Raw genomic sequence first — 13683 nt, forward strand, 5'->3', positions numbered from 1 at the left:
ATGTGCTAGATCCCCGTGAGAAGATGAAACTGATACTTGTTGAGAGGCATCAGAGTGGCTAGGAGGGGTGTGCATTTGCATAGTTGGGTGAACTATATCTTCTTCAATGTCAACATTCAACGAATGAATGTCAATAGCAGATGTGGTTACCTGGCGTCTCCTAAAAGTTTGGATAGGAACTGATATTTCTTTTTCTGTTCCTGTCACCCTCTCTCCATTGTTTTCTTCTTCCCATTCACTAAACCTCTCAGAATTTTCAACTAAGTCTCCCTTAAAGACTCTAGAATAGAATCAGTTTTGCCTTTATAATCAAAATCTGGGATAGCATAATCGAAATTGAATTCCAATGGTTGATGCTCTTCAATATTCATTGGTTCAACTCCATCCAAATTTTGATCATCATCATTGTTGTTGTTGTCATCGTTATCATCATCATTATCATCAGCTTGATCATTGTGAATATTCGAATCAATTTCAATATCTTCTGAACTTGAAGAAGTTGAGAAAGTACTGTCTTCAGTAGTTGCCTGATTAGAGTCTCCCCTGCCGAGCCCCTCTCATTTACATTTTCTCTTTGCTCACAACCCTATTCAGATACCCCATGTAACTGAACACACTCATCTATATCTAAACTCTCACTTCTCTTAACTGAGGCATGGGTTGTTCCCAAGGGTAAGTCCTTCTGGCTCTGGATGGACTATATGAACTGTCTCTCCTATACTCTAACACATATTGAGAACTCTGATTGGCATAAGCAAGCAATTCATCAGGAATACTCATTATAGAATCAACATCTTCAACATCAACATGTGGTCGAAGAAATTGAATTTCATAATCTGGGCCGAATGGTCTATCCAGTCTCGAAGGAATTTCTTTGTTTGACCTCATCATCGACCTTATGATTAGTTGTAAAAATCTCTTAAATGAACGGACTTTCTTGCTTTCGAAGAAAACTTTTTTGCATGCACCAACTCTGCCAGATCATTCCAGATGACCATTGTGTAGTCATAGTGCCTGTTGAACACTATGCCATGGAAGAATTTGAGAAATGAACCGCTGCAAGTATCCACGCTAGCAGTCTTTGAGGTAAGGCATCTATTCAAGATTGAAAACATAAGATGCCATACTGAAGGTAAGAACTTCCTCCTGAACCGCGACAGATGATTTATGATTCCAAAATATCCTAGTTTTTTGATATCAGCATAGAGTTCTTCATCTTAGATGAACTCTTCAAATTCTTCTCGTCCAGGAACAGAGTTTGGCTTTGGTAGATTCAGAATTTTCCTCAATCTTTTTAATATAAGCCTGCTCGTGAAATGATCCACATGGCCTTCAAAATAAAATTGGTTTCCTTCTTTGATGTTAGGAAGAGTCGAATAGCTTCGAGTCTAGCCACTGGTGCGAAGGTTTCATCATAATTGATTCCTTTTTCTTTCCTGTATCCCTGAGCAACAATACAAGCCTTGTTATGGGTTATAATTCCTTGTTCATCCAACTTATTGAGATAAACCCATTTGGTGTCTATCATAGTTTTGTCAGATGGACGCGAGACAAGGTACAAGACTTTGTTCCTATCAAACTCAATGAGTTCTTCTTACATAGTAGTGACCCAACTTCGGTCAGTGATAGCCTCATTGATTTTCTTATTTTTTTGGGCTCAACTAGAGAAAGAAAGTTGAAAAAGAGACATATATTACCTAGACCACAACGTGTGTCTGAATACCTGCACTTGGATCACCAAGAATTAATGGATAGAATGGTCTTTCGCCCATCGTTGAGCTGGTTGAAGATAACCTTATGAAATTGGAGGCTCAGGCATAGAAGATGAAGCTTCAGCAAGAGAGTCTTTAGCAACAGGTTTGAATGCCAAAGGAGCCTCAGAGAACAATTCATTTACTGATAGAGGTTTAGTGATTGAAGGAGATTTAGCGAGTGAATGGTTAATATTTGAAATAGAAGGGGTAAGGGACCAATAGGAACGACAGCAATCCCTGAAGGATTCACCTCCATTATTAGTCACATCTAGAACGATATATGGATCATCGTCAGCTTGAGGGAGGTCAACAATAGGTTGATTGCTGAAGGATGCTTCACGTTATCCATAGTGACATATCATACAGTTATCTAACTCTTCATCATCTTCAGTATGGGTTTAGAGTTAGTTGATTGAGAATCATCCAAGTTGACATGAATAGATTCCTCTAATTTTTTTTTTGTCTTTTGTTGAATAGTCTGAAGGCTTTGAACGCTGAAGAATATCTGAGAAATATTCGTTCATCAACTTTGGCATCAAACTTTCCAAATTGGTCTCTGTTGTTTAGGATATATCAAGTGCAACCAATGATATGTAGAAATCTGAGAGAAGGTTTTCTGCTATGGAAAAGTTCATAAGTTGTCTTCTTAAATCTCTTGACGATCAGCGATCAGTTCTGAGTAAAACAAGCAGTGCTGAAAGCATTAGCCCAGAATTGAGTAGGAAGACAAGATTCGATGAGCATTGATCGAGAGACTTTGATGATTGTTCGATTTCTCCTTTCAGTGACCCCGTTATGTTGTGGAGTTCTCACAACTGAGAAGTTGTGTGAGATTCCCTTGTTCACAAAGAAGTCATCAATGGTATTGTTTTTGAATTCGGTGCCATGATCACTCCTGATAGACCGTACTTTGATGTTGTTCAGTACTTTTATTTGTTTGACGAATGAGATGATTTCTTCAGGTGCATCACTCTTAGATTTGAGAAAGAAGACCCAATTGTACCTGAAAAACTCATCAACAATAACGAGTGTATATTTTTTTTCCAGCTATTGATTGCACGTTGACAGAACCAAATAAATCCATGTGCAGCTAAAGCAGAGAAGTCACTGAAGAGACTTGCGTTCGCATAAAGCTAGCATTTGTCTGTTTTCCCTTTTTACATACTGAGCAAAGAGATTCCTTTGCAAAGGAGTGCTGAGGAAGGCCAGTGATAAGATCCTTTCAAGACAACTCATTCTGCATCTTGAAGTTGAGATGAGAAAGCCGTTTGTGTCATAACCAGTTGATATCTGAAGAGGATTTAAGGAGAAAGTAGCTATTCTCAGTGAAAGGAAAATCCATGTTGATGACGTACAGGTTCTCTAGACGAGAACCTGTAAGAGCGAGGTAGTTATCTTTGTCATAAACATAACATGAGTTCTTAAGAAATTTCACTGTGAAATCTTTATCTCACAGCTGACTGATGCTGAGAAGATTGTGATTCAGTTCTTCAACATATGCAACACGTTTGAAAGTAGTTGCACTGTTGGTTAATATACTAAAGCCCTTGGTATATCCTTTTTCTTTTTCCTTCAAAGTTCACGGAAGGGCCTGTTTTTTCTCTTTGTAATCAGTGGGCAGGGATTTGTCTCCGGTCATGTGTCTTGAACATCCACTATCAAGATAACAGAGGCCTTTGACTTTTTGCAAAAGAAAACATATTACGATTACTTTGGTACCCATTTCTTAATGGGTCCAGCAGAGTTAAAGTCAACATCCACTAACACTGAAGGCTCAGAGTCAGCAGGTGTCTTCACTGAGCCTGAAGAAGAGGCTTCAGTGGACTTCTTCACCTTAGTCATTTTCATGACTTTAGTGGCTAATTTCTCTTTGACTAGTTTTTCAGCCTTAACTACTTTTTTTAGATTGGTTGGAGGACCAGATTTGGTAACGGAATGACACTTACTGGTGATATGAGAAGTTCTGTCATAGTAGCGACACTTCATGAAGCTGAAAGAAGCTTTAGGGCTAGAAGGACCAGAGAGAATAAAAGAGGGACAAGCTCCAATGATACCTTTCTCATTTGTTCGAGGAGGAACAACTGAGGGTTTTGATACCTTGGGTGAAAAATTCACTTTCATATTTAGCTTAGACCTCTGAGAGGGTTCAGAGACCTTGGTTCCTAAGGAAGAAGGTTTACAAGCTGAAGGAATAGATATGGGTCTATTTGACTTGTTGACCTTCTTGAGAAGAGGAGGGCTGACAAAGGATTTACCTTGTCTTTGCATCCTGAACTCAGAGGAGTTCGTTCAAGAGGAGTCTCAGTAGAAGAGTAGTGAGAGGAAGAGGTGCCAGGAATAGAAGAGACAAAAGTAGCAAACTTCAATATGGACTTGTCAGTAACACATTCTTCTTGATCATAAGAGAATCCTAGATCACTTTTTATCTTGGGAGGGATCTAAGCATTGATGATCTCAAAGTCCTTGATAGAGGCTTTTCACCACCCTTCAATGGTAGCCTTCTCAGCCTTGAGTTCAACAATTGTTTGCTCACGCTCAGCTATAGCCTGATCGTGTTCAATGCTATTGGTTTGGTTTACAATTGTAGATCCTTAAGATTTTCCTCAATCTTGGTCGCTCTTTGATCTTTGAATGGCATCTCTCTAATTGTTCATGAAGATCAAGATTAAGCTTTTCAACTTTGGATTTGCCATTAAGGGCATTGTAAAGGTCAACCGTCAGCGTATTTAGTGCAGATAGTCTATCAGAGGAAGAAGAAGAGGATTCATTCAGGTTACATGCCTGAGTAGAGGTTGATGATGAGGGATCACTGAAGGATGATGTCTCAAATGGTTCATCTTTGACATCATTGCCCATAAGACAGAGGTAGGTCATGTCTTCCTCATCAGAGGATGATTCATCAGAAAAATCATCCCAGTCATGCTCTTCAGCTATAAGAACTTTGCCTTTACGTTGAAGATTCTTCATCTTCTTATACTTCTCCTTTAGTTTCAGGTACTTGTCCGTTTGAGGCCTGAAGGAGGATAGGAGGCTGGAAGATGGCGTCGCAGCTTTCTTCGACATGCATTCACTAGCAAAGTGACCTTTGTGTTGACAGTTGTAGCAGCTTGCTGAAGCCTTATCAATAAGGTTTGACCTTGGCTTTTCAGTTATGGTTATGGAAGGAGATCTGCGGTAGTTGCTTTTTCTGGCGAACCTTCTGAAAGAGTTGGTTAGAAGAGCCAGCGACTCATCAAACTCTGTGAGATCAACATCTGTCAAATCCTTAGAGTTAGAAGGATCAAACTCAGTGATAGAAACAGAAGAGGAGGGTGTAGAAGAAATAGAAGGGTCATCTAAAAGGCTATCAGAGATCAAAGCTAACGGAGAGCTTTTCATTTCCCTGGAGTCTTTTAGAAGATTCTTCTTCAACTGAATGGATTGCTCATGATTAAGCAATATCCCATAAAGAGAACCGATATAAAGGGATGATATGCCCTTGGACATCTTGAGACACATGATATAATTATCACATGCTTCTGGAAAACATTCAAAGAATTTTGTAAGTGTATCTGAGTTGGAATATTCTCTTCAACTGTCCGTAAATCAATAAGAAGACAATTAAATCGTTGGTGTACTTTAGACAAAAATAAATTTCATATTGTTTTACTAGATAAATCTTCCTCGATTCTTGTACTTCACAAGTACCTTCATATTGAACACAGGGAGTGTCCCACATGGTTATGAGGTTTTAAGCTTCATCACAGAATGATATACCTCATCAAGAAGAGCTATGGCTATTATAGATCTCGCACGGGTATTTAAAACCAATTTATTTTTGTCTTCATCTCTCAATTGATGAGGGAGCTTTGTAATCTGCCGTTCAGGAATCGCGACAATCATAGCAGTAGCAGTTTGCTGGAGAGATAGCAGATGGAACATAAGGTCCATTCTCTATATAGTATGGAATCTCAGGATCCACACCTTCCAAGAAGAGAGACATCCGGTTCTTCCAGAGATTGAAGTTGTCTCTGATAAACCGAGGAGGTTTGGCAAGGGAGCCATTTGTTAGTGAATGCCTAAAAACCAATCATATGATGATTATAATTGTGAGTGTCGTAAGTGTTTCTCATATGGTCAATGTATATGTAATTCTTTGACTTGAGAACATGGAGTTTGTTATGTGTGAGTAACGTATTTTGACATTTATTCTAATCATTCCGTAACTGGGTGACAGAATGATAGTTGGGTATGTTGTATATCACATGATAGAATTAGCATGTATCGAGATATGATTTGTCCCTCCTTTATGACGGGAGTGATGTCTCTCGGCCACTTGATAAATATATACTAAAGAAATGCATGCATGCTTAGATAATTGATATGAGATATCATTATCTAGTTTTATTAGTATATTAGGGAATCAAGAAACTAGAGATTGGACATAACGAGAATGACACATTCAATGTCTCATGTTCAATCTGGACATCAAGGTCAAAATAATTAAATGTGTAAAACTAAAATTGACTACAAACCTATAATTTGTTGTATCACCAATTCTCATCATTTGGGTAATGGTGATGTATTGCTAGATACCGGTCATCGTTTATAACTATAAATATGAGATTTATATTTATTACCAACATGTCGAGAACACATTAGGTCACACGCTTTGAACATAATCGACTAAGGAGTTTCAATAATTAAAATGTTTAATTATCATATCTGATTTGTATCGATTTAATCTGATTAAATAAAATCAGATATTATTTATCTTGGACATAAATAAAGATGACTAGGGATGGACTTTGTAAGAGAGTGATGGTGTATGAAAGTCTTACACTCAAGCATGGTGGAGGCATGATGATGGTTAGGCCATACCTCTCACATCCATATACAATGTATGACATTTTTATGCTAGTAGTTTTAGTCTTGCAATTTTCTCTCAAAATCACCTACAACAATATGCTCCCTTTTCTTTCTAAGTTTTGAAACCGTGACTAGCATCACGACAAGGCAAAGGATTCGGATTGTTCACGTGGATACCGTGGAGGCATCAAGCTTTGTTTGTCGCTGTGATTCAAAGTTTCGCTAACTGTGAGGTATAATTTTGAAACAACCGATTTATTCCGGTTCGTATGGGTACTTGGACGGTTACGGTTTTATTTTCCGTTGTGCTTGAGATCCCGTGACCTAACACCATTGTCGTGAAAGTTTGTGCTAGTGTTTTGCAAAACCATTTTGAAAGCTAAATAAATTATCTAGAGAAGAAGGGATAATAAAACACCAATAAAATAACAATACAACACAAAAATCAAACATTGTTCTGATACCACTTGTTGGTCCCAGTCGGATCTACAAGAGTTTATAAGTAACAGTTTGTAGAAGGGGGGGGGGGATGAATACAAATACAATATCTTTCACTTTAAAAAATATATATATATATATAGATAAAGAAGATCAATACAAATTTTTAAAGATTGTTTGCGGAAGAGATATGATACATAACATATCTAAACAATCAAAGATACACATAAAATTACAGATAGCAATAAGAAAAAACTTGCTACAAGAAATAAGATAAGAAGTAACGTGCTATTCACTTGTTAAAGTGGATTTTTCTCTTAGACAGAGAGTAGAGAGAATTATCTTCTTAGATAAGTTTAGAGAAGGAAGATGATAACTGAGAAAAGAACTACTCAGCTATTTATATCCATTGCATTAAATGCAAATCATAAGGTACAAAGCACGTGACATGCTTTTAGAGTAAAGTTTGTCATTTGTTGCAGTATACAGTCCTTTTGGCCTATATGAACAGTCTTCTTTCATAAAATAGGTAAGCACGTTTGGAGACAAAGGAGTGACTCCGTATAATGCTTTATTTTGAAAGGTATGGATTTTTTCCTTTGCATGCAGAAGATCAAGATAAAAACAATCTTGTTCGACAAGATTCATATGATCGCTGAACACTGGAATGACGGTGAAGGTCTCATCAGTGTTCGATGAATCTTGTGCATATTTCACACTTGTGTAGACGAGTTTGTTATCACTGAAAACCGCTTCAGATCACGAACTTGCTGGTCTCTAATCTTTAGCTTCCATCTTCGACATCGCTAAAGAATCTGTAGTATGAGTTTTGTCTTCTTGAAGTATACTGATCTCTGAACGAATTACAATACATGTTCAACGATCACTAAACAGACTTAATAATGATTGCTGAAACTCAATATAGAGATAATACACTTCGATAGATAAAATCGATCATCATCAAATCACTGAGAGAGATGATCAACAGTTAATTATAGTTTTCGTTCCCGTGGTCTGAAAACATGTTAAAATAAAGATAAATACTAAAAAGACTAATTCACCCTCTTACTTAACGAAGAAGATAGACGTTCGTTTGCCTTAGAGACCAAATCCATAATATTTGACATACCTTAATGACCAAATCTGTAAATTACTCAAAAAACGTCATATTCAAGCATCCGAATGGCTCCCTACATACATTAACTTCTGTAAGGAACTAAAATCATGAGCACTCCAAAACACTTCGTACATTGGGTCCTTACACTAATTTACAATATTTCACTCCCGACATGTGGGGAACATGTACATTACAATTTCACTACTTTGTTGTTTTTTATTTTATTATTAATTAAAAAAAATGTAAATAACATCTATTAAAATACATAATAAATTCTTAATAATATGTAGCTAATAATATAGAGAATATGATTGGAGTAAATATAATAAAAGACATTTTTATTAGTATAGTTATATGAATTTAAATATAAAAAGCATGATTAGAGATGCTTACAATATATACAACCATAGTTTTTATGACATATCCGAATAAAAATAGTTTGCAGGAGATAATTTTTTTTCCTTAAATAACATCACATGAAAAATAAAACTGATAATAAGAATATTAGATCGTTTTATATTTTTCAATTTTTATTCTTTAACAAAATCACACATTCTAACTCCCAATCTTGACTATCAATCTTGACTACTAATCATTTAGAAAATGTGAACAATGTTTAAAAATAAATTTAAAAGAAGTAAAAATCTAATGAATCTTAGGTGTTGTTTATCAAACTTATCCGAGTAAGTGCTTACCAAGTCATTTTACTTTACCAGATGAATATGACAAAGACTAATAATCTTACCCAATAGGAGCGAAAGCAAGAATCTCGAGTTTTACCCGGTAAGTGAGAACAATGACTCTTACGATGGTTAGCGCTTACCGGGATAAATTGTTCCATACGATGCGTTTTAATGGATAAAATCTTTTCTGGTAAATAAGCGATGGTGTTGAATTTTACTAGTAAGTACTTACTGGATAAGTGTTTACGTAAACGGTCCCTTAGTTTTTTTTTTGGGACACAATAATTTTTTAAAAGTGAAAATGACTTGAATAACTATTTTATCTGTTTAAATTAGTCTCCTAGTGATTACTCTTCCGAGTTAATCCAAATGTCATTACATCTGGAACTTGCAGATCTAACTAAACGACAATTTTTTTACACAATCGGCCCACATCCGCAATGACACATCGGCAATATTGTGGACGTGCCACATCTCAGCAACCAATCAAAACCCTATTCTTCTTCTACTGCTTGTTCGGTGAGAAACTACGAAACTAATTTCCTAAGAGTGGCACGTCTGCAAAATTGTGGATGTGGGTCGATTCCCTAAAAAAAATGGTCGTTTAGCCAGATTCACAAATTACGGAACTGGATATTGCAGATGTAGTGACATTTGGGTCAACCTGACATTTGAAACTCTGTAATTTTTTTGTATAATAGTGATAGCAGTAAATCTATACTGTCCAAGTATACCATCATCTAACCTTCATTAGTCATCTTATCAAAATGATTGTAGTTAATACTACTTTTAAAACACTTATTGCTGCAAAATTGAAACCCGAAGATGGCGTTCTGTGAATCAAATAAAAAAATATATAAAATAGTAGGGTTTCTTCTACAAGATTGCTACTAATCAATGTTGTGCCACTATAAATATGAGATCCCCCATGGCAACCAAACCAGGCACCACAACCAGCAATCATGGAACCTCTTACCATCGTCTCCTTCCTTGTGACTTCTCTAATTCTGTTCGCCTTTTGGGCTCTGGTAACACCAAAGACTTCCAAAAACTTGCCACCAGGACCACCAAAGCTACCCATCATCGGAAACATCCACCAACTCAAAACCCCAACCCCACATCGAGTTCTTAGAAGCTTGGCCAGGAAATATGGACCCATTATGCACCTACAGCTCGGCCAAGTCTCGACTGTTGTGGTGTCGACACCTCGACTGGCTCGTGAGATCATGAAGACGAACGATATCAGTTTTGCTGACAGACCCACCACCACGACGTCCCAAATATTCTTTTATAAAGCTCAGGACATCGGGTGGGCTCCGTACGGTGAATACTGGAGGCAAATGAAGAAGATTTGTACGTTAGAGCTTCTGAGTGCGAAAAAGGTTCGATCTTTTAGCTCTATTCGAGAAGAGGAGCTTCGTCGTATAGGTAAGGTTCTCGAGTCGAAATCTGGAACACCGATAAACTTCACGGAGATGACGATAGAGATGGTGAATAATGTGATTTGTAAAGCCACCCTGGGAGATAGCTGCAAAGACCAGGCTAAGCTGATCGAACTGCTGTACGATGTGTTGAAAACTTTGAGTGCTTTCAATCTGGCGTCGTATTATCCTCGTCTCCAGTTTCTGAATGTCATCTCAGGGAAGAAAGCCAAGTGGTTGAAGATGCAGAAACAGCTTGATGGCATAATGAACGACATCTTGAAAGAACACAGAGCTGAAGGAAGAAAGAACAACGAGCAAGAAGATCTGGTTGATGTCCTCCTGAGGGTCAAAGAGACCGGTGGCCTGGATTTCAACATCAGAGATGACGATGTCAAAGCCGTTATTCTGGTATCTCTATGTATCCATATTTTGAATGCTTTCACTTTGTTACAACAAAACTGGGTTCACAGGATGTCAAAACACCTTACATATTTTGGGATGAATGCAGGATATGTTGACTGCTGGGACTGATACATCTTCAACAACACTTGAATGGGCGATGACAGAGCTCATAAGGAACCCTGAGATGATGAAAAGAGCACAAACAGAAGTTAGATCAGTTGTGAAGGGAGATGTAATCACAGAGACCGATTTACAAAGCTTGCATTACCTCAAACTGATAGTAAAAGAAACACTAAGGTTACATGCTCCAACGCCATTGTTAGTACCCCGAGAATGCCGGCAGGATTGCAACGTCGACGGATATGACATTCCGGCCAAGACTAAGATAATCGTAAACGCCTGGGCATGCGGAACAGATCCCGACAGTTGGGAAAACCCCGAAAGCTTCATCCCGGAAAGATTCGAAAACAGTCCAGTGAGTTACATGGGTGCAGACTTCGAGTTCATTCCGTTCGGTGCCGGCCGGAGAATTTGCCCTGGACTTACGTTTGGGCTGAGTATGGTTGAATTCCCGCTTGCTAATTTCTTGTATCATTTTGATTGGAAGCTTCCAAATGGAATGAAACCCCATGAGCTTGATATCACAGAAGTCACAGGGATTTCGACATCGCTCAAACATCATCTGAAACTCGTCGCCATCCCCAAGTCGTTAGCCAAGTGAAAAGGTGTGTGTTTTTTCGTTGTTATGGTATTGGTCATGTTGTCTCCGTGTACACAGACTTTGCTTGTGGTTTTTGTTATGGATATGAAATAATATGTTTTCGAATTATTTCGCTATAAAATTATGTGCTACAAAGTTCACATCAATGGCTTTTTACTAGCCGGTACATTGTCTAATCATCGGTGATTAATCGAACACGAAATAACTCAACTCGAAATAATTTCATATTTAATTGAGTTGTAAAATTTTCGAACCATAAATATTGTGTTTATATTGGGTTACTTTAATTTTCTTTGAACTCAACCCAACCCGATAAACTCGATATCATTTTATTTCTTGGATTTAATATGATTGTTAAGTTTATATTAATATGTACATTAAACAATTACATCATCGCATACCCTCTTCAGATACATATATTTTCTATTTATTCACTATCTTTATATAACTCCTTTATATATATTCAGTAATTGTGAATATATATATATATATATATATATGTAAATTGAGAAAATTAAATAAATTGATATACTTAAGATTTAGGAAGTATAGATAGTTGTATCAAATTGTTGATTGTGAAAAATAAATTATGAGTATACTAGAGAAAATAACATATTCAAGGTTAAGAGAATATTTTGGTGTACCAAAGTATCAACCCAACCAATCCGTACGGTTTGGATTGGGTTGAATCGGGTCGCACTTTGGTTTGAGTAGGGTCGAGATTTTTCAAACCACAAACATTAGATTGGATTGTTCATGATGACTTCAACCCGATCAAACCAACACATGAGCATCCCTAATCCTCATAGTGCACTGTATAGAATTTAGATTTATACGACAAAATTATAAAGCATTCTATCTGAAAACATTATAATAGGTTTGTAGGATGTTTTTAGACATCATAACAAGTTTTTTTAAGACGCTTTTAAAATAAAATGTCATATTCGTTATTTTTTAGAAATGCTCCAAAAACTTGTCTTTTTATAGGACATTTTGTTAATAAAATACTTTTTCAAATAGTGTCGTAAAATAGTTAATACGACACATTATTCTAAAACCTAACTTTTTTTATTAAAACGTTTAAGAGCTTCCTATATATATATATATATATATATATATATATATATTGTAACACTTTTAGGTCTGATGCTTTTTGTTTTCGTCCTATAAAGTATTTTTTTAGGACAATGTTACATTTTAAGTGTCATATAAAATCAATTTTGTTATAATGTCACATTAATCTATTATTTATTAATTGCAAGGATGTGTATGGTTTTTTTGCAACGTGTGCTTAGAAAAGAAGCGAGATTTCAAAAATAAAAATCTAACTGATGACGAACTTCAATTCGTTCTTGTGAAACGGAAGCTTGACGGATGTATATTCTCCTAGAGTATACAGAGGTCGTACGGATATAATAATTTTTCCCATAACATTTCTTCCTATGGACTTTCACCGATGGATCACCGACATATCTGACCTTTAGCTTTATCGGTAAAAATCAGTTATTTTGTAGTGTATTAAAATATTTAGACATTTTTTTAAATATTACAAATCCAAATTTATTACAGTGATATTATTATTTTAATTATTAATATACATTTATTTAATTCTTCTTTAGATTAAAAAATGTGTTAAAAAACATGGATTAAAAAAGATAAATTGCATTTTTTTTTCATGATGTTGGTACATCTCACCTTAATAACTATCGTTGGCTTTCTTCCTCTCACAACTATTGTTCAATTATTCTCATAAATGCCATTAATTCATACTATTAAATAAAGCGGGCTTTTAGAAAATGCGGAAATTTTTAAATGATTTTTGGCGGATTATTGACAATGTCATAAATGGATGTATAGACCATCATCGGGCAGATTGTCCAACCTGTCGGTAGTGACAAAGCGACTACTAGCGATTCCGACTTCATGCAGGCGACCATGAGAACCGTCAGTAGCCGTCGGTGATGGCTTTTTTCAACGGATTTTTTTATCAGTAAACCTCTTTTGTTTAGTGTCCAACACCTTCTTCTTTATTCAAAAAAAAAAAAAAAAAACTCTAAAAAAAAGGTCATAATTGCAAATAATTTCAACTCCAAGCATCTCACACAACAAAAAAAAAAAGGACGAGTCTTGTTTTACAAATGATTTTAACTCCATACCTCTCACTAGGGTGCTTAAAAATCCGACCAAGCCGATCAATCCAACCCAATACGAAACCTGAAACAACCCAATGTCTAATCGAGTTGTAAAATTTTCAAACCTTATGTATTGGGTTGATATTGAGTTGCTATTATTTGAA

At 36.3% G+C, this 13683-nt stretch overlaps 1 protein-coding gene across 1 annotated transcript; it reads left to right on the plus strand.

Moving 5' to 3' along the window:
• The first annotated feature begins 9789 nt into the window (after positions 1–9789).
• On the plus strand, positions 9790–11504 carry LOC112526537 (costunolide synthase). The gene is made up of 2 exons (XM_025136861.1): positions 9790–10672; positions 10773–11504. Exons 1-2 carry the CDS (start codon positions 9803–9805, stop codon positions 11385–11387), a joined length of 1485 nt encoding a protein of 494 aa, XP_024992629.1. The 5' UTR covers positions 9790–9802; the 3' UTR covers positions 11388–11504.
• The last annotated feature ends 2179 nt before the right edge of the window (positions 11505–13683 follow it).

Source organism: Cynara cardunculus (assembly GCF_001531365.2).
Source record: "Cynara cardunculus var. scolymus isolate 2C chromosome LG 14, CcrdV1, whole genome shotgun sequence".
In the NCBI taxonomy this organism is placed as follows: Eukaryota; Viridiplantae; Streptophyta; class Magnoliopsida; order Asterales; family Asteraceae; genus Cynara; species Cynara cardunculus.